Here is a 21602-nt window from a genome sequence, read left to right on the forward strand (position 1 = left end):
ACGCGGAGTACAAACAGCCAACTGCGCGTGAGACCTGGCTTAAGAAATGCCGCAAACGGTGCTGGGGAAATGGCTCGGCAGTTAGGAGCACTTGCTGCTTCCGGAGAGAACCCTTCAGTTCTCAGCTCACAGTGGCCAGTAACTCCAGCTCCAGGGGATCAAGCGTCCTCTTCTGTCCTCCAAGGACACCTGCATTCACATACATGTACATACAGGTGTACACACACACACACACACACACACACACACACACACATCAATTAAAAAAAGAAATGCAAAAAAATTCAATGATACATTTTATGTAAAAATGGATGCAAAAATAAAAACCTTGCACAGACTTAGGGGATAAGATAATGAATACTTTCGTACACTCTTGGTAAGAGAAGAATTGGGTGCAATTCTGGAAGGCAATCTCACTATTTATCAAAATCTTATGAATTCCCCCCTCCCTTTGGCCAGCAGCCTTAATTTTAGTAATGTATCCAATAGAAGCATCAAAGAGTCAAAAATAAACCCAAACAGCGTTATTAAAACACTGGGGGCAGTGGGCTGGAGAGATGGCTTAGGGGCTCACGGGAGTGCTCTGCTCTTCCGGAGGACCTGAGTTCAAGTCCCACCGTCCCTATCGGGAAGTTCACAATTGCCTACGTGTCTGGCTCCGGGGGGTTCTGATGCCTCTGGCTTCTTCAGGCACCTGCCCTCAAGTCTGCCAACCCACATGCTGGCTCACATGTAATTTATTAAAAGAAAAACCAAAAAAACCACTTTGTGGTGACTGGAGAGATGATGGCTCTGCGATTAAGAATACTTTGTGCTCCATCGAGAGCATCAGTGTTTGGATCCAGTACCCAAAGTAACAAACTGGGGATCCTGCAAATGCCTGTAATTCTAGCTCCAAGGGGTCTGGTGCTCTTTTCTGCTCGCTTCCCACACTCCCGTCCCTCTAGGGTGTGTGTGCACGTGTGTATATGCACGGATAAAATAATATCTTAAAACACTGTGTGAAAGCAAGCTACTGCCGATTTATAACGGGCAGGAGTGGTAGAGACGTCTCTGATGTGAGAGTTTAACTTCAGGGCGGTGTAGAATGATGGCCTGGACAGAGGCTGGAGAGAGCCACAGTGCCTGGCCAGCCTCAGGTCTCAGGTAAACAGCCCCGCCATTTCAGGCTGCTCTCCTCCGCAGGTAACAACGCTGTGGGGTCGGACAGTACATGCGTGTCGACTTGACAGTTTCCGTTTATAGTGGGGCCATGGCTCAGCGTAGGTTGAAGAGTACCTGTGTGCAGTGACTTATTTATACCATGGCCTCCTGGGCCCCTATTGTGTGACATAAACAGTGTATATGTTCTGACGTAATTAGGATGCAGGGGGAAAACAAGATAGAGCGTTGATCCCATATATGCTTATGGAAAAAGAAACTACCTGTGTTTACTTACACCTTTTTTTTTTTTTTTTTTTTTTTTTCGAGCTGGGGACTGAACCCAGGGCCTTGCGCCTAGGCAAGCGCTCACCACTGAGCCAAATCCCCAACCCCTACTTACACCTTTAAAGGCCCTAAAGGATTGCACTAACATGAGAGGAAGTGGGGAATTAAGAGGGACAAGGAAGAACTTGCTTTTCCTTGCAATCTTAATATACTTGTGTTAATTTTTCATAACATTGTTCCTATGATTAAAACATAAATAAAAGCCAAAAGGAGGGGTTGGGGATTTAGCTCAGTGGTAGAGCGCTTGCCTGGGAAGCACAAGGCCCTGGGTTCGGTCCCCAGCTCCGGAAAAAAAGAAAAAAAAAAGCCAAAAGGAGCAAATGTGCCTAAAAACTGCGCTTCATGCTGCATACCCTTGCCCTCGCCCCTGAGAGTCCTAATCAGAGGGAAGCTGTCAGGTGGCCCAGTGCTTGAGGTTTTCTGCAGGCTATGGTGGCTCTGGAATATTAATGAAGTGCCCACCAGCAAGGACTCCCAGGAGGTTGCTGTGAGGGCTAAATGAGATAATGCACGAAAGGCTCTAGCAAAGAGGCTGGCTGACAGCAAGCCCTCAGCACGATCGGCTCTTAGCATGGCCGGTATCCGGAAATGGATGGCGCACCCCAGCCCTGTGGAGGCAGCCTTCACTTTCAGGCCCCCCTGTGCTGGCACGGGTTTTAAACATTCAGGACAGGTATACGAAAGCTTAGTCTCCTGTCAGAACTAAAGCTGCTCTTAGTTGCCACCAAAACCACTTCAGAAGAGCTGCTCACTGGAGGGAGGCTGTGCCGTGGAAACCGGGGCTACGGGTTTCTACTCCTCCTTAGTAAAGCACTGCTTTCTGCCTGTTAATGAATATATAAATAAATAATGTTCGCCATGCAAATGGTGTGTATTCACGCTTTGCAAGTTAAAGCAAAAATAACATTGCTGGTCACCCTTTTCATATATATAAAATAAAAAGATCCGAAGCAGAAGAGAACAAGACATGTTTTCCTCACTAAAGCTCCAGGAGAAGCCAGTCTCTGCCGTCTGAGAGCCTTCACCTGAGGGTCACCAGATGCGGCTCCAGCCCTTGTGTTTTATGTAACTTTTGCTTTCTTTATTAAGGTGGCAGAATAAGATATCATGGTGGGTATGGACACGTATGCACACACACACACATACACACACATATATACACACACCACACACACATACACACATACACACACACATATATACACACACCACACATATATACACACACACATATCACACACACACATACACACACACACCACACATATACACACACACACACCACACACACATATACACACACACATATACACACATAAACACCAATGTGCATACATACACCATACCACACATACACACACCACACACACATACATACACCTACATTTACACACACCACCAGAGATGCATACCATACACACATACACACACACTGTATACACACACACACACATCATATACACATACACACACACCACACACACATATACACACATACACACCACCCACATATACACACACATACACATACTCACACACCACCACAGATGCACACCACACACATATACACACACATACACTGCACACATACACACACATCACATGCATATACATACCACATGCGCACACATACCACACACACATACACACACACCTCGAGAACACACACACACCATATACACATACACACACGTACACACACTCACTCCATCACATACACACATACCACACACACATGCACACACATGCCCCGACACATGCACACCCCGCTGCTCGCACACACAGACACTTTGTGTGATTGTCTGACGGGAAAATGCATGTACAATTAAGGCAAGGACCACTACGCCAGATGGGAGGAAGGAGGGAGGAAGGGGCTGCCTTGCGGGAGTCCCAGCTGCTTGCAGCTGGGGGAGTTCATCTCACAGTTTATGTGGGCCACTCTGCTTCCCGGCTAAACTGATCGCATTTCATCCTGATGGTTTTTGACAACTGGGAAAATCAGACTTTTATTTCCTCCCTCATAAACTCTTTACTACCATTCTTAATAAGGAAGAAAAATGCTGACGCTTTCCCCTGACACACGGAAAAACCTCATTTAAGGCTTGGTTTACCGTTCCAAGTGGTCAGAGCCCAGTGACACGAAGACCGTGTGTACTGGAGCCAAGTGGCTCACGAGGCTGACGAACGACAGGCGCTCGTGGCGGCCCGTGCATGGAGACTGTTTTCATGTTGTGCTCAACACTGCCTCGCAGCCGAGGAGTGACTCTGCTCACAAGTCACTTGTCTGTCACGTCACCCACCTTCCGTCTCCTGCAGAGAGAGCCCTCCTGATGGAATTTTAGGCACAAGAGGCAAGTCTGTGGGAAGCTATTTTCGAGCAGCGCTCCTCAAGTAGGTGGCTGCTGATTTATACGCCTCTCCTCACACACCGGCTCGTGTGGGTTTGTGTTGAAAAACAGACACCTCCGACACACAGATTTCTCTCTGTCTCTGTTTATCTTGCGCTGCGCAAGGGAGCTGTCTCATTTTTATCTCTGCTCGATGTGTGCCTGGGAGTATGGGTTCTATAAATATTTGCTGAATGAATGAAAAGAAGGCTCTACCTTCTGGGGAAAGGAAGAGACCTCTCTCTAACTATTGGTGGAGTCTTTGTGATATCAGGACTTCGAAAGCCATCTTTAATTGTGTAGCAGGGAGAGAAAGAAGGAAGGAGAATGAACTTGTAAATAGAACACGCCCATTCATTTATCAATTTATTTAGTAAGATTTGCCATGCTGTGCACTGGGCACTCTATAATGTCGAACACGGTCCACAAGCAGAGGAGACAGGAAATCGACAAAAATTTGCATGTAACATGACAAAGCATGTATGCGATAACGAAAATGCCAGGGGTCCGAAAAGGATGTTAATAGGCAGGCAGGCAGGCAGAGCGGGCCTCATGTGACAGACAGTTGAACCACAAGCTAAGGAATGAGAAGGTCAAAGAAGCAAGGAGACTGCTGTTGCTATGGGGCCAAGAACAGAGGCCATCAGGGCAGGGAGAGCGATATCCCAGAGCAGGAAGGATAGGAAGCCATGGAAGGGATCTGTACCCACTCTGAGCTAAACTCTCTCTGGGAAACACAGCCTTGAACTGTACAGTCTTGAGAAGAACACCGAGACCAGTACTCAGCATGGAGCACGGAGCTAGAAAGGCCTGATCATGCTAGTGGAGCAGAAGGGTTAGGGTTTGAGCAGTGAGGTCGGGCAGTGTGGCTCAGTGGGTAAGGGCGCCTGTCAGTGAGCCTGATCCCTGCTGGACCCCCGGACCCGCAGGGTGGAGAGGACCAACTCTCTCAAGTTCTCCTCTGGCCTGCAAGTGTGCATGTGTGTACACACTTGTGCACAGAGACCCAGTGAATGGAAACATAAAACAGACAAACAAACAAACAAACAAACAAAAGCCATCATAAACTCACGAAATGAAGAGATGGTTATTTACCTAATAAACATACTTTTTAAATTAACAACTAACCAAATGTCCAGGCAGAAACGGTCCAAGTTCCACATATAGAAGGAAGGGGTTCCTTTTGGTCGACCCTCTGATAATCAGCCTTTGTTTTAAACAAGCGGATGACACAGAGGCTTACATTGTTGGTCCTCTAATTTAAAAACCAACAAGGTGGGCCACTTTTGTCTGCTCATATATAGTGGTAACTTCTTACCACAGGTGGCTATTTCAGAAATGAGTTACAGCTCGTCAAGTACTCGGCCCACGTGCTTAGTGATTTTAATGATACGATTTGTTGCTATGAGACAAAAACATGTTGTGCGGGGGAAGTAATCTGCTAGAAATCATCTGACCTCAATTCAAAGGCTTTTGATTAACAGCACTAACATCCGCCTTCTGGAAGGGGAGCACACCCTGTGATTAGAGCTTTCGAGTCCCTTTAAAGCGAATAAAATGTTATTAGGTACTCATTAATGGATACGGGGAGCAAAAAAATGGCTGCAAATAGTAAAAAAAACTTCACTTGAGTTCACTTTCAGCATCTCCCTCGGAAAAGCTTTCAGGGCCCTGCCAGTTTCTCCTCTCTGACCTTGTCTTTCTCATCTCTGGAGGGCAAAGCTGATTTCTAAAAGAGCGAGCAGCAGACAAGAAGCAGGCGGTACAGCAAACCAAGACTTAGCAAGCAGGCTGCACAGTTCAAAATGGTTCCTCTTCCATGTGTAAGCTGACTCTATTACTAACTGCTTATTGAACGCTGCCCATGCAGCTGTACGTTGCCTGGTGAATGATTTCAAAAAGTCCATCCCCCGCCCTGCTCTTACAAACCCTTCCCAGTGATGAGCAAAATAAAACAAGGGAGGCAGAAGCTAATGTGGTGAGGGTGGGTCCCCTCGAACAGGTAGGTGATAAGGGCCATGAAGAAGTTGATCTGTGAAGATCAAAGGCAAGATCTTTCTGAGTAGCGAGGATCCCAGAGGTGGTGACCAGCTTGGGTTGGGTATTCAAGATGGTAAGCCTGTGACGGTGTTGTGGGAGACAAGGTTGATGAGAGGGACCTGGTCAGGAAGGCTGAATCCTAAGTGCTATAGAGTCCTGCAAAATTACAGTTAGAACTGTCTCTAAATCCATGCAAAGCTAACCTAAGGGAGACCGGGGCTCCTGCTGGGGACATGACCACAGGACATTCTGTCCTTTTTAGCCTGAGCAGCAGTAGTGACCTGCCTGGCTGCCCCAAACTCCCCCTGACCATCTAGACCTCCTGGAATCTATCTGATCTGCTCTACGAAGGCCGTCAAAGCAAAACTTTAGTGACAGACTTTGAGGAAAGGGAGAAGACAGCAGTCTCCATGGTCCTTTCTCCCCATTCTTAGAGCCCCCCTCTAAGTCCTGGTTTCTTTTGTCAGCCCTGTGCTGGGGCAAGCCTGGGCAATTCCCTTTCTTCTCCCTTTCTTCAAACCTTCTGTTTGCAATAGTTAGGGCTTAACAATAGCAGGACAAGGGTCATGTGTCAAAGCCAGTAGACAGTCTAGGTTGGAGGGTCATGGTCACTTTCTGCAAGAGGAAGAACGGTAGGAAGGACCCAGCTGATATGAGGACCAAAGCAAACAATGAAATGGCTCCGGGGGGGTTGGCCTAGAGTAGAGAGTCTAGCCTGTGTAAACTGCCAGGGCCATCCCACCAAGTCCCCGAGTCCAGACAGTGGGGACGTTGAAGCAGCCACACTAGTAGACACACATTTGTGTTTGCTCTTCTGAGCTGGAAGTTGCCACTCCCTCGAATGATCCCTTAAAAGTGTCCAAGGGCTCTCACTGCATACCAGACACAGGACAGCGCCACCCTCCCATACTTCACCTGGGAGATGAGGGCCAGGGCCTGACCTCATCAGCCTGACCCTGCAGAGTGAAACCTAACTGTGCCACACCTCTTTGCCAGTTTATTTCTCGGTTTCCTTCACATTACCCTGGCAGGCAAACAGAACTACTACCGTAAGTTGGGCGCGGATTTAAAATCAATGCCAGTTTCTTAAACAAAAATGCTTTGTGTGACCTTATGGGTTATGTCCAGATTAGAGGTGAGAGCTTGGGTCATGAGAAACTTAACACTTGCTTCTCTCCAATCTCCATGTGCCTGCACCTCTCAGGTTTCCCAACTTCGGCCCTCTGGGCCTGTGTAATGCCCTCTTACCACCACCACCACCCCCCACACCCTCCCCCCAGGCCGCATGTCTCTCCTCTGACTCTCATTTCAAATTTCCGTTATAAGTCTGCACGAGTATCTACCACAATGCACCAAAGGCCGCAGGAGGCTGCTGGGTCCCCAGGAGCTGGCGTTACAGTCATGGTGAGCTGCCTGACCTGGGTGCTGGGAACCAAACTCAAATCCTCTAGAACAGCAAGTCCTCTCAACTGCTGAGGCAAATCGCCCAGCCTTGAGTTTTTCTTTATTTCTCCAACAGAGTTGGCTGAGCTGGCCTTCTCTTGGGACCCTGTTGCTCTGGGGGCTTCCTAGGACCAACTTTCTCCCAGGTCACACCTTCACATTACTCTAATCGTTGCTCTTTAAAAATAATTAATTGATTGATATTTTTATGTTTATGTGTGTGTTCGTGTGTGTGTATGTGTGTGTGGGGGGGTGTATGTGTGTGTGTGTGTGCATGTAGAGGCTAGAGGGACATGTCAAATGTTTTCCTCAATCAGTCTCTACCTTATCTTTGGAGAGACGGTCTGTCACTGAGTCCGTAGCTCACTAACTCGGTCTGACTAGGCAGTGAACCCCAGGGATTCTCCTGCCTCTGTCTCCCCAGCCCTGGGCCTGTGTTGCCCAAGCCCAACTACTTGTATGTGGGTACTGGAGGTTTGAACTCAGGTCTTCACACTTTCATGGCAACTATCTAGTTGACCAAGCCTTCTCCCTGCTCCTTCTCTATTTTCCTCGAACCAAGTGCACATAGACTGTGGTAGGAGAAAATGTCAAGTTATAGGATCTCACTGACTCCTTTCCAGAGGACAAGCCAAGGTGTTACTCATGTATGTCTTGCAAGAAGGAGGTGTGTGTGTGTGTGTGTGTGTGTGTGTGTGTGTGTGTGTGTGCATGTGCACACATACATACTTAGTAGTGGTAGGGAACATAGTAATTTTGTTGCTGTTTGGTTGGTTTTGAGACGTGATGTCAGTATGTAGATCAGGCTGGCCTTGAACTCACAGAGATCTGCTCCCAGGGCATGTGGTACCACATCCAGCCCAGCCCATAATCTTAAGCCTACCACATTAAGCCCTAGGTTCTAGATGTTAGGAGCAGTGGTGCGAGAGAGGCTCTTCATGGTTGGATTAGCCTAAGCATTTTTTTAAAACATGACTTAAAAATATTTTTTTGAGTTTTCTAGTTAGAATGTCAAACATGTGATTTCGCAGATGTTTTTACATAGAAGAAAGTTCAGTTCTGTGACTATTATAAAGTGATTAGTGGTACAGAAATATGACAAATAGTGTGGAGGTAGTTGCTCTCTGGCCCCCCTCAGTTGCTATCAGAAGAAATGAACTTACGTGGTCCTTCGCTTGAAGGAGCTGGAATCAACCTCTGCTACTGCTGTGTTCACAGATGGTCATGGCTACCCTCCAGCAGCAGCCTACCAGCAAGTCATCCAGCCTGCTCTGCCTGAGCAGGCCCTTCTCGGGGCAAGGGTGAGAGGCCTGCACCCTATGCAGAAGGTCATCCTGAATGACTCCAGCCCCCAGGACCAAGAAGAGCGGCCTGCACAGAGGGACTTCTCTTTCCCAAGGCTCCCAAGGTATGAGGATGGCAAGACCCACCCCCACCCCCACATCCTGATGCGAAAAGGATGTGGCTGTTACAAGACGAGCACATAGTAGGGTCTCTGTAGGCCCGTCCCAGGTCAGTGCAGCCACACAGTGAAACGCCCAGTACGGACTGTTCAGGTCAGAGCCCGGTAAAAAGAGGTTGACAGGGCTCTCCTTCTGCACTACCACGTCTGACTTCTCCTTATTTTGTTTGGTAACAAGACCATCCATACGAGCTGATCTCTCTTCTGCCACTTCCAGAAAAATGATGCTGGTTTTCAAAATGCTGTCCAACCCTTTGCTTTGGTCTGTTATCCATTGCTATAACAAGGCATTTGAAGCTGAGGACTCAATAAAAGTTTATTTCATTAGTTCAAAGTTCCAAAGGCACATTATGGCTCAGTCACCATCATGGTGGATAGCATCATGGCAGGAGTATGAGGTAGAGGGAAGGATGGTTGATGATGAGGGTTGATGACTGGGGGGCATTTGCTGGTTTCAAGGTCATTACCCTCCTGAGTCACCCTCACAAATATCATATGCCACTTTGGATTTATTTTCTCTTGTTTTGTTTTAGTGTGTGTGTGTGTGTGTGTGTGTGTGTGTGTGTGTGTGTGTGTGTGTGTGTGTGTGTGTTTTTTTGTTCGTTTTTGTTGAGCTCGGGTTTCTGTGTAGCCCTGGCTGTCCTAGAATTCTCTTTGTAGACCAGGCTGGCCCTGCATTTGCCTCTAACCCTGAGTGCTGGGATCAGATATGAGTTGCCTTACCCAGTTTTAAATTAACCTTTCTTTTGAAAAAAAAAAAACATTTAGATTTATAGGGGGGTTGAAAGGTGCTACGTAGCAGATGTTTCTATAGCATTGATTTAAGCCCGTTCTGGTACCCCTGAGTTCTCATTTTAGTCCAACAAAGAATGTTCAGCTAAGGAGCTAATTCTCTGACCACAGACTGGAAGGGGAGCTTCAATAGCAGACGTTTACTCTCACTAATCTCGTGATACTAATTGTATGTGAACGGTTTTGAACATTATTGATTACTATTGCTGCAATAAAAACACCATAACCAAAGCAAGTTGGGGAGGAAAGGATTCATTTGGCTTATATTTCTATCACTGAAGAAAGTCAGGACAGGAACTCAAGCAGGGCAGGAACCTGGAGGCAGGAGCTGGTGCAGAGGCCATGGAGGGATGCTGCTTACTGGCTTGCTCAGCCTGCTTTCTTATGAACCCAGGACCACCAACCTAGGGACAGTACCGCCCACAATGACCTGGGCCCTCCCCATCAAACACTAATTAAGAAAATGCCCCCCAGTCAGATCTTATGAAAGCATTTTCTTACTTGAGGTCCCCTACTTTCAGGTAGCTATAGTTTGTGTCAAGTTGACATAAAACTAACCAGTATTAATTATCAAGGCCTTAACATTTCTTTATCAAACCGGTAATCATCTTTTGTAACAATAAAGCAACTTTGTGTATAAAAAGATTCAGTATGAATGATACGGAAATGAATCCTCTAGTAGCTGAAAGTATATTTTAGAGGCTCATTTTCTCAGTATTTATGAAAACATGAGATAAGTAACTTCCCTAAACTTTCTCTGATAGCTGAGATTTCATGATTTTTTTAAAGTTCTAATATTATGTAAAACTTTAAGAACTTTTAAATTACTTTGGGGTAAAAACATAAGCAAAAACCTATATTAAAATCAGACATTCACAGTCTTATAATCATAACATTAAAATTTTACAATATGAAACTATTGGAAATATAAAACAAATGACAATCATGGTCTCGCTATCCTGACTTTAACACGCTTCCAAATTTGCCTCCGGTTTTTAAAAAGGAACAAAACATTATAGGTATAGTTTTAATTTCAGTGTGAGAGGTAAGTTACAGGAAAGAGACATCATTCTAGTCCCCTCTCCCCATCTACTCCAGATGTCTATTCTGTTTCCCCTTCTAAGTGAGATCCATGCAGCCCTCCCTTGAGCCCTACTTGTTACCAGAAGAAAGGCTTGTAAACCTCCATGGGAAGAGAAAGAAAGACAAAGCAAACATAACGCTTCTCACTTATTTTTCTGTGTGTGTCTGTATACCTGCGTGCTATAGCGCACGTGAGGACAGAGCACTCGTGGAGCTGGCTCTCTCCTTCCTCCACATGGGTCCCAGGGATCCAGCGCAGGGCGTCAGGGCGTCGGCCTTGACAGCACCTGCCCTCGGAGCCCCGCCATCTGACCTGCTCACCTGCAGCTGATTTGGGCAGACGGAATTTAATGTGGGGAATCGGATGCTCATAGAAGTGGAGGCTAGGGGAGGGTCAGAAAACGGTCCAGGGAATGGAGCCTCCTCCTCCCGCACCCCGCACCGCTGCAACTGACGCAGAGGGCGGGGCCCTCTGCCCCTGCTAGAGCTGCAGTGGCAAAAGAGAGATGCTACCCCTGTCCTCAATATCCAGGGACGCTGGATTTCCTGAAAAAAAAAAAAAAAAAAAAAAAAACCCAACCAAACCCCACATACCTGCTATTGTTTGCCAGTGGAAATTAGAGAAGCAGCAGAAGCAATACATTTCTGTTGTTTTCTAAAGCTCACACCCGAGGGCCTGCGGTTGTTTTTCCCCTCAACACTCCCAGGAATGTCAGCAGGCAAAGAAATAATGGAGATCCCATGTCGCCAGTCAGATTTTTCACCTATAGAGTAACAAAAGAAATACTTTTTAAAATTTTTGACTTTATTAATTTTACTTCCCGCCAGCAGTTTCTCCTCCCAACTCCTCCTCCTCCCGCCTCTCCCTTTCCCCCACCTCTCCCCTCCCCCAATCCACTCCTCCTCTCACTTCTCTTCAGAAAAAGGCCGGCCAGCCTCTGTGGATATCAACCTAACCTTCTATGCCATGTCAAGTTGCAGAAAGACGCGCCCTCTCCTACTGAGGCTAGACAAGTAGAGGGGGAAGGTCCCAAAGGCAGGCAACAGAGCCCGAGAGAGACAGCCCCTGCTCCCACTGTTAGGGGTCCCAAGAAAACCAAGTTATGCAACTGTTAACTTATGTGTGAAGGGTCTGGGTCAGTCCCGTGCAGGCTCCCCGGTTTGTGGTCCAATCTCCGTGAGCCCCTGTGGGCCCAGGTTAATCGATTCTGTAGGGGTTTGTGATGTCCTTGATCCCTCTGTTCCCCACAATCCTTCCTTCCCCTCTTTCCCAGATTCCCCCAACCCCATCTAATGTTTGGCTGTGGGTCTCTGCATCTGTTTCCATCAGTTGCTAGGTGAGGCCTCTCTGATGATCACCGAGCTAGACACCATCTATGAGTATAGCAGAGTATGACGAGGAATCATTTCTTGGACTCTTTATTTTTGCCATTCATGTTTGGGTCTGACGTGGGTCTCTGGACTATCCAGCCTACTGCCCTCTGGGCAATGTCAGGGGTGGGCTTCCTTTCATGGCATGGTTCTCAATCTGGACCAGTCCTTGGTTGGCCACTCCCACAATTTCTGTGCCACCTTTGTCCCAGCATAACTTGTAGGCAGGACAAATTGTACCTTGCAGGTTTTACGGCTGGGCCGGTGTCCCAACCCCTCCACTGGAAATGTTGCCTGGTTATGGGAGATGGCCAGGATCCCCCATTGCTAAGAGACTTAACTAGGGTCAGCCTCATAGATTCCTGGGAGTTTCTGCTGCCCTAGCTCATCCCAGAGATGAGCTCCTTCTGTCCTCCCACCAGATCTGCCCTGTACCTATCCCCACCCCTGTCCAGTCCCCTCTCCCCATCTACTCGAGGTGTCTCTTCTGTTTCCCCTTCTAGGTGAGATCCATGTAGCCCTCCCTTGAGCCCTACTTGTTACCAGAAGAAACGCTTATAAACCTACATGGCAAAAGAAAGAAAGAAAAAACAAACAAAAAACTTTTGAAACATAATCAAACGTTATCTATCGTGAGCTAAAAGTGTCCTTTTTTTATCTGAATGCCTTTAATTTTAGCTTTCCGTGTCACCCATCATGCTATTTTGTTTTGCTGGTGACCTCGTCTGACCTGTACCTGGGATTTATTTTCCCAATTAGACAGACCTTGGATAGAGAAATCAAACCCCCGCGTCCCTCTTTTGACCCCAGCACAGGTCCTCACATATGGGAGCCAGCTGGCTTGTTTTTTTATAAAGGAAACTCCACGGGACACCCCCTCCCCCCATCTGTGTCAGATAAGAAACAGAAGCAGAGGGGAGATCGTGCATCAGAATGGTCCCACAGTTTATGTAAAGTTTTTCTGTCTCCCCAAACTCTGCCTTTGTGATGAAGATAAAAATTTTGTGTAAACATATTCCCTCGCAGGGACCAGCTCTACCGCCCATCATCTAATGGAGCTGGAGCTCCCGAGGAGTCCTTGGACCGTCCTGCAGAGCTGAGACCACATGGCCCCCAGGCTCTGTCCCCAGCTGCCGTGCCTAGACCCCCTAGCAACCCCTTAGCCCGAGGAACTCTGAAAACCAGCAATTTGCCAGAGGAATTACGTAAGTTGTTTGCATCGTGGTTTTCTTCTCCTCGGGTTTCATGCCCAGTGAGTTTGTCTTAGTCAATCATCTAAACTCTCAGCCATGTTTTACATATACGGTAAGATTTACCTTTCCCCCTTTTCAGTGACCTCGAGCTCAGAAGCGATGCTCCCAAACTGCTTACCACCAGATTTTCCTTAACGCACAGGAAACTACAAACGACACCCATACTTCTTCCCTCCTCAGTGAGGCTCTTCCGTGACGTGCCCCTGGGTAGATGGATTGGTCGCTCATGTGGCACTGGGTGGGAACCCAGTGTCTCGCTGTAAATTAGCAGCAGCTCTCAAGAACAAGGTCGTTTTCTGCAGCAGTGAGCAGTCTGGTTTGAAGAAACAAAAACTGTCTCACATTGCCCATACTGCTTCACACCTCGATGCAAACTAAAGAAATTTAGTTTTATTTAAAGAAATACCCCACTCAGTGTCTGGCAGGGAGGGCTTTGTCTCCTACATTTTGCTTCAAGAACCAGCAGTGTTGAAATATCACCAGACTGTTCCGAGAGTGAGGCCAGCTAGGATTCTCAGTTCCAGAAATCTTAAGCAATCAGTCACTACTTATGAATTATTATCTGCTAGAGAGGCTCACTCTTCCCGGAACTGGGACACTCAGAACCAAGCCTCAGGCCTTTGCTTTGCTAATTGCTTTTGTTGACTCTCCACTCAAAGTCACTTCCGGCTCTGAAAGACTTCTGTGACCATGATGGCTATGGGTTTCCTGCCAAAATTCTGTTTCTGAGCATCTTTTTTTTTTTTTTTTCTTTTTTTTTTTTTTCCGGAGCTGGGGACCGAACCCAGGGCCTTGCACTTGCTAGGCAAGCGCTCTACCACTGAGCTAAATCCCCAACCACTGTTTCTGAGCATCTTACAATCATATACACTTCAATTACACAAAATATCTGAGTGGACAGGCTAACATGGTGTTTGGTCCCAATATTCTGTCTTATCTGGGAAGGGAGTCCTAAAATTATCATGCACGGAGGTGGAAAAGGATCAAGCCCGGCCCAGATGCCTGCCTGCTGGTTTCTTCCACCAACACACAGGGTGCTTTCATTTGAGAGCTCTGTTCCCATCTGGAGCAGTCTAAGCACAGATAAATGCACACAGAGTCATCTTCTCAACATCTCTTAATCCTCTGCCTCGGGGTTTCTTGAGATTTAACAGGTTCATTCCACACTAAAAGGCATCTACCACGGCAAACTGCTCGTGAAGAAATCTCTCTGCTGTCTGAGAAAACAGCGGTTCTGGCTGGGTAGGGCAAGCTTGTCTGAACAGTTCTGTCCGTGGCTTCTTGCTGGCTTGTGGGGGAAGAGGACACTGCAACACTGAGCTGCCCTGAGGCACTGCCTCCCCCCTTAAACGGCTGATCTGGACATCAGACTCCTCCTGCTTCCTGACCTCTCTCCAAAATGAGCCGAAGGGTTCAGGGCAGCAGAGAGCATCTCGAGATCAAAAGCAGACGCTGCCGGGTGGCCCCTTAGCAAGCCTTAGCTTCTTAGCCTGCTGGGAGAGCATTTTCCTTGGGCACAGGGCCAAGTGTCTCTAAGAAACAAGGCAGTGGCTTGAGCTGAAAGGACAGGCTGGCTGTGGGTGGTAGCTTTTGTAGCATCTCCCGTGGCATTCCATGAGACCTCTAAGGCTTGTCTGAGCCTGCCCTTACTGTCCTCTGTCCCTCCTGTCTTCTGTTTTCTCTGGACAGTATGTTCTTTCTTGGATAGCTCCCAGCCCTTGTCACAGGGGACAGCGCGATCCACACCACCACAGGCATAAGCCCTTGGACCACCCTCCAACACAAAAGGCAATGACCACGACTTAGAACGGCCGTGTAGAGGAGAATAATTCGATTACTTTCAACAACAGTGACAATTTTTCTCCTAGGGAAGGTCTTTATCACTTATTCTATGGACACAGCCATGGAGGTGGTGAAGTGTGTGAACTTCCTGCTGGTGAATGGCTTCCAAACCGCTGTGAGTACTTGGTTCTGAGAGAACAGTTCACAGTAACGATAATGAAAAAGGATGAAGAGTTGTCTTAGACAGTGTTTTATTATTTAGGTGATTGGGAATTAAATGTTTATGAATTTAGATACTTGTTTTCTAGGTATCTATTTATCTTTTTAACGCTGGAAGTCAAGGCCAGGGCTTCATTCATACTAGACAAGGATTTCACCGCACTGTAAACTATTCAAAGTCTCCAACATTTCTCCTCCCCAAACCCATAATAGTGGTAATTCCCACCGTGGGTCCTGCTGGTCCTAGCTAAAGGAAAGGCCTGGCTTTACCTGCACTCTTCCTCCCCAGCAGTCCCCACCAGTGTCCCTCCTGTAGTGTAGGACGCTGCAAGGTCACCAAGGTAGCTGTACTAAACCAGACTCCTCTGCTCTGTACTGGGTTGTGAGGTTTAAGGTAGAAGCCTGGGTACTCCACTGCACAGGGCTGGGTACTCCACTGCACAGGGCTGGGTACTCCACTGCACAGGGCTGGGTACTCCACTGCACAGGGCTGGGTACTCCACTGCACAGGGCCGGGTACTCCACTGCACAGGGCCGGGTACTCCACTGCACAGGGCCGGGTACTCCACTGCACAGGGCCGGGTACTCCACTGCACAGGGCCGGGTACTCCACTGCACAGGGTACTCCACTGCACAGGGCCGGGTACTCCACTGCACAGGGCTGGGTACTCCACTGCACAGGGCTGCCCTGCTACACCTTCCTTCAGGAGTGAAGATTCTGCTCAGGGAAAACATGGCCTAGTCTAGGTCTGGGAGATGACTCTAAATCTCTCCTGTGGGTCCATTGTAATCTTGGTCCAAAAATTCTCAGGCACATAATCTTTCTGTCTCCCTGCTAACCCCTGAGGTAGCACAGCTTAAGGCTGTGTATATTCTTCCTTAGGATAAACAAAATACCATGGGTTGTTACTCTGGGGACTGGCTTTCCTCAAGCACCGAGCTTCCTTCCTTCCCAGAAGCCTCTCGTAGGCATTCAGCAGCAGTGGATTCCAGAGAAGAGCGGAAGATCGGCAGAGTAGGGGTGCTACCAGATAAAGAGGTGGCTTAATGCTGCTTCGTACTTTGGGATATCTTTTGGTTGGTTTGTTTTTCAACACAGGGTTTCTTTGTGTAGCCCTGGCTGTCCTGGAATTCACTCTGTAGACCAGGCTGGTCTCAAACTCACAGAGGTCCTGTGACTTTGCTCCCAAAGCGTTGGAATTAAAGGCATGTGCTACCACTGCCTGGCTGTTTAATAGTTTTTATTCGAAGTTTGTTTTTTTCCTGTAACACACTAAAAAGCAATTTTTTTTTTAAATTTTGAAAAAAGATGCCTCAATTTATGTAATCCAACTTCACGACTCTCTAGATTAACATTTTGCTCGCTCATTTCCAGAATAAGACGGTGCTGGGGCAACTGTGACTAAAAGCCAAACCATGAGGCATGAGGCAGCACATAAGAGCTTACTTTTTCTCTTCTCCAAACATAAACATACGGGTTCTGACTGCCCCTGGAGAACAGCCACGGTTTTTAACCTCTAAAAGCCTCTAATCAGGGCAGTTCAGGGTGGGGGGATTTAAATGTACCCTTCACTCTGTAGAAGACTGTGTTTGTGACCAGCTATGTGTTACATCTGACACACTGGGATCCCCTTAGTGAACTGAAACAAAGAGTCACTTAAGGAGAGTTTAATTAAAACAGCAACAGCAACAGAATAAAGGTTTGGGTAGGTTTCTCGGAAGTCCTTAGGGAAGACTGTCTTGTCCTGCCACCGGCAGGACACTGTTACCAAAGGGACAGGGAGGTGGTGCCTGAAACCTGAAGACGGTGGCTGTGTAAGTCAGCCAAAGGCTGGAGAGCCAAGAACATAGTTGGTTTCATTGTGGATCCTCTCTCCTTGGCTGGAGATGGCCATCCTCTCCCGGTCTTCACATGGTCCCTCCCTTGTCTGTGCACAGAGCTGTTCATTGATTCTCTCTTCTTCCAATGAACACCCATCCTACGGGAGCGGGGCTCACCTAGCACCTCACTTTACCTGAATTATCACGAGAGGCCCCATCCCAAATCCAGTCACATTATGAGGTAATGGCAAAGTTTCAATAGATTAATTTTCATTTTATTTTTTGAGACAGGATCTCACTTTCTTGCCTAAACCAACATTTCCCCCTATGTCAGCCTCCCAAGTGGAGACAGTACACGTGCAAGCTGTCACCTCCAGCTAACATGCGTTTGAGGGGCACAATAGCTCACAACACACCAGCAGTGTGGGAAACTTGTCATAGACAGGTCCAGATTTCTGATGGAAATCTAGAGAAGCAGACACCTCCCCGAATGTCTGTATCTGAAGCACAGGAACAACTTCCTGAATAATAATGACCATTTATGGTGGGTTAGTGTCATTTATGGCATTATGCTATTTGTCTCTTTTGTATTGCCATTGAATTCTCATCACTGCAGTCATGAGGGTGGAAAGCAGCACAGCCAGGAGTAGAACCCAAGCCGCCCATTGAGATCTGAAATGCTGACACATCACTGATTAGTGCAGTCTTTGACCAGCACATACCTTATCATAGTCTCTTTCTGTAGGGAGCTTAGAAGCCAGGGAGGAGGAGGAGGAGGAGGTCATAAGTGAGACATTGAGTCAAGGAAGGAATTCGATAATGGAGTGTTAGCTATGAGTGGCCATAATGTGTGAGGGTTAGGGGATGGGGGGGGGGGTCAGTGTGACTTACAGAGCACAAGGGCTTATGCTGTGCTACAAGGGAACTAATGTGGGGGGAAGATAGTAGCTGCCTCAGGATGCTTGATGAAGACCGGAGTCTTGGTTGGGTCTATTCTAAACAGCAGGATAATGCTAGGGTGATTAATATGTGTACACTGAGTCTAATCAAATAATGCTTCCCCAAAGACCTTCTGAACTCATCTACTCTAGTACATAATATATTCCCTCTTCTTCCAACCAGGAGTGCCTTGTAAATATCACACACACACACACACACACACACACTACACACATGCAGACACACAGACACACATGCACACACAGAGATACACACACTACACACATGCTCACACACACTACACACATGCTCACATACTACATACATGCTCACACCACACATGCATACACACACAGATACACATACACACACACACACTCTACACACATGCAGACACACACAGACACACACAGACACACTCTAAACACACACTACACACATGCAGACACACAGACACACATGCACACGTAGAGATACATACACCACACACATGCATACACACACTGCACACATGCTCACACGCTACACACATGCTCACATACTACACACACGCATACACACACAGACACATATGTTCTCCTCTCTCTCTCTCTCTCTCTCTCTCTCTCTCTCTCTCTCTCTCTCTCTCTCTCTCTCTTCTAGGAGAGAAGACTACTGAGTCTTATCAAAGCCCCAGAGTTCTCCACTCTCATCCTTAACCCCGCCCCACCAGCTCAGTGATTGTTTTTGTGACTATTCCTTGGATTTCGCCCAACTTTCATGCAATCCTGTTGAGATGTATAATTGAAGCCGGACATAACCGTACTCATCCCCCAACACCACAGTTGTGTTGTGTCTCAGCGTTTATGCACTACATGTGCACGAAGGTTTCAGAATCTGCCTTTCCATGTTTCCTGTTGCAGACACATAAATGTACTATTTTTGTCTTTGCGGACATATCCGATTTAGTGACATACTGTGTCTTTCCGATTTCTGAACATGTAGTTAATGTGTAGCTGCAGACACATTTTGAAGTGAACTGCTACATTCTAGCTATGAATATTATATACTCAAATATCTATGAATGTTGAAAATGGCATTTTTCACGAGCCTCTTGCTTCTTTGTTTGGACTCACAAGTTCCTCCTTGCACTAGTTTTAGGGCTGCAAATGTACGTAGCAACCTGTTTTTCTTGAGGTCTGCACTCAGAGAAAGGTCTTGTTAAGAGCCCTTCTGCCTATTCTCTTTTTGTAGATTGACATATTTGAGGACAGAATCCGGGGTATTGATATCATTAAATGGATGGAGCGCTACCTTCGAGATGTAAGTATATTCCAAAATTCTGAGGATGTGTGCTGGTGAGAAACACAATTAGGCTGTGAAGCTATTTCTCAGAAGAAAAACTGATGCTCTCCCAGAGTCTGAGCCCGAGGAAGCCTGGACAAAGCCACTCTTGTTGTTGGAAGCTATGCAAAGACTTGGAAAGGCAGGATGGGGTCACCCTCCTGGACACGAGGAGGCAGGAAGTAACGGTCAAACCAGACACAGGTGGTTGATAAAAATCAGCACAAACAATTTCTAGACCAGACTGGGAAAGGAGGAAATGATGACGGGGGCGGGAGGGGGGGTGCAGCAGAACCCAGTTGAATCGAGGCCTTTCTAAGCGTTTTGTAGGACTGGGCTGGAGCTTTGAAAGCTAAGCAGCGTGCCACCCCAGGGCACCCACTTGCAGCCCTGTGATTCGTTTTCCACAGACAGAATCTATACGAGCCACTGGGACACTCTGTGCTTTAACAAGATAGAAATTGATTGCTGCCAGCACGTCCGTGTCTGGGTACTTCTCTGGGCAGGAGTGGGTGGGGTGTGAGTCTCAGCGGGCTGGGCTTTGCTGCTTTCCTTTTGTCTGCAGCCTGGTGTTTGCTTTGTGCTGAAGGGTCTGCTCCTACTGACTGTGCTAATGTGCACAGGAGAAGCAGGGCAGTGGCGGCGCACGGTGACTGACAGCTCACATCAGGCTGCAGGGAGGAAGGGCACTTTTTTCCGTGCAGTGGTGATGCTTCTCTGCCTCCGTGCAGAGTGGTGATTTCGGATTTCATCAGATGTTTATTAGAGAAGGTTGTGGAGGACGGGGAGAATTCTTGTAGGGTGCTGGGCAGTGGGGAGGGGGAGAGGCGACAGCAGGCCTGTGTGGGGGCTGGTGCCTTTTGCTTTCATAGAGAGAGGGACTAGTCCTGTGCCCGCCAGCAGGTCAGGGACCGAGTATGGTCCTGCTGGCCAGTTTCCAGCTGGCGTTCACCAAATGAACCACACTCCCCCTTCCGTAAACACGCTTTTCTCCTTCTCATTACAGAAGACAGTGATGATAATCGTAGCAATCAGCCCCAAATACAAACAGGATGTGGAAGGCGCTGGGTCGCAGCTGGACGAGGATGAGCATGGCTTACATACTAAGTACATCCATCGGATGGTGAGTGAGAGACCACCGGGCCTGGCTCTTCCTCTGGAACAGGCACCCTCCCTAGGGGGGCTGCTTCTTCATTCAGGGTGAGCGGATGTCGGGGGAGACTCTCAGAGCTGCCGTGCCAGGAGAAGCTATTTCGGTGATGGCTCTGTATACTCTGAACTCTGAGACCCATGGAGAAGCACCACTCCTCCACCCAGGACTCAAACAGGTCCTGTCAGTAACTAAGAGATGTTAATCAAGGCTCTAGAAAGTAGGGCTTTGCTCGCTTGGATATTTACCAAGTGTGAAGTCTTTAGGGGCTAGAGAGTGAGCGACTGGGTGAGTGGAGTACTATAGCTGTTACCTTCTGTTCCTTGCTCTTCCAGAGAGGCGAGGTGCAATGTGGGAAGGACAATTCTGTATGCCAGAAAAGCATGTGTCATGTATGTTAGCTCCCTAAACACAGGCTAGATGACCATGGCCCAGGTACTTAATCTTACCCTTCTGTGACCCTGTTCACAAAATGGATCACATATATGGTATATATTATAACACACACACACACACACACATACACACACACTCACACACACATACACACAGACACACACAGACACACACATACACACACACTCACACACACATACACACACAGACACACACATATACACACACACTCACACACACATACACACACATATACACACATACACACACACATACAGACACAGACACACACACACACAGATAGACAGAGACACAGACACAGACACACACACACACATACACACATACAGACACACACATATACACACACACATACACACACAGACACACACACAGACACACATAACACACATACACACACATATACACACAGACACACACACATATACACACACACTCACACACAGACACACACAGGCACAGACACACACATATACACACACATACACACACATATACACACAGGCACACATACACTCACACACACATACACACATACACAAACAACTCACACACACATACACACATGTACACACACATATACACACATACACATACACACACACACACTCACACACACAGTGCTATGAACA

The 21602-nt window shown here is 47.4% G+C and overlaps 1 protein-coding gene across 1 annotated transcript in view; it reads left to right on the forward strand.

Annotated features, from left to right (window-relative positions):
- The window catches only part of Traf3ip2 (TRAF3 interacting protein 2), a 43252-nt gene that overhangs the window by 14590 nt on the left and 7060 nt on the right, over positions 1 to 21602 (forward strand). The window contains exons 3-7 of the mRNA XM_032888672.1: positions 8577 to 8766; positions 13093 to 13271; positions 15188 to 15276; positions 19314 to 19382; positions 20410 to 20526. Coding sequence (XP_032744563.1) covers positions 8577 to 8766; positions 13093 to 13271; positions 15188 to 15276; positions 19314 to 19382; positions 20410 to 20526 — 644 coding nt within the window. The remainder of the gene's footprint in view (positions 1 to 8576; positions 8767 to 13092; positions 13272 to 15187; positions 15277 to 19313; positions 19383 to 20409; positions 20527 to 21602) is intronic.

The sequence above is a fragment of the Rattus rattus genome, chromosome 18 (assembly GCF_011064425.1).
Source record: "Rattus rattus isolate New Zealand chromosome 18, Rrattus_CSIRO_v1, whole genome shotgun sequence".
Lineage (NCBI taxonomy): Eukaryota > Metazoa > Chordata > Mammalia > Rodentia > Muridae > Rattus > Rattus rattus.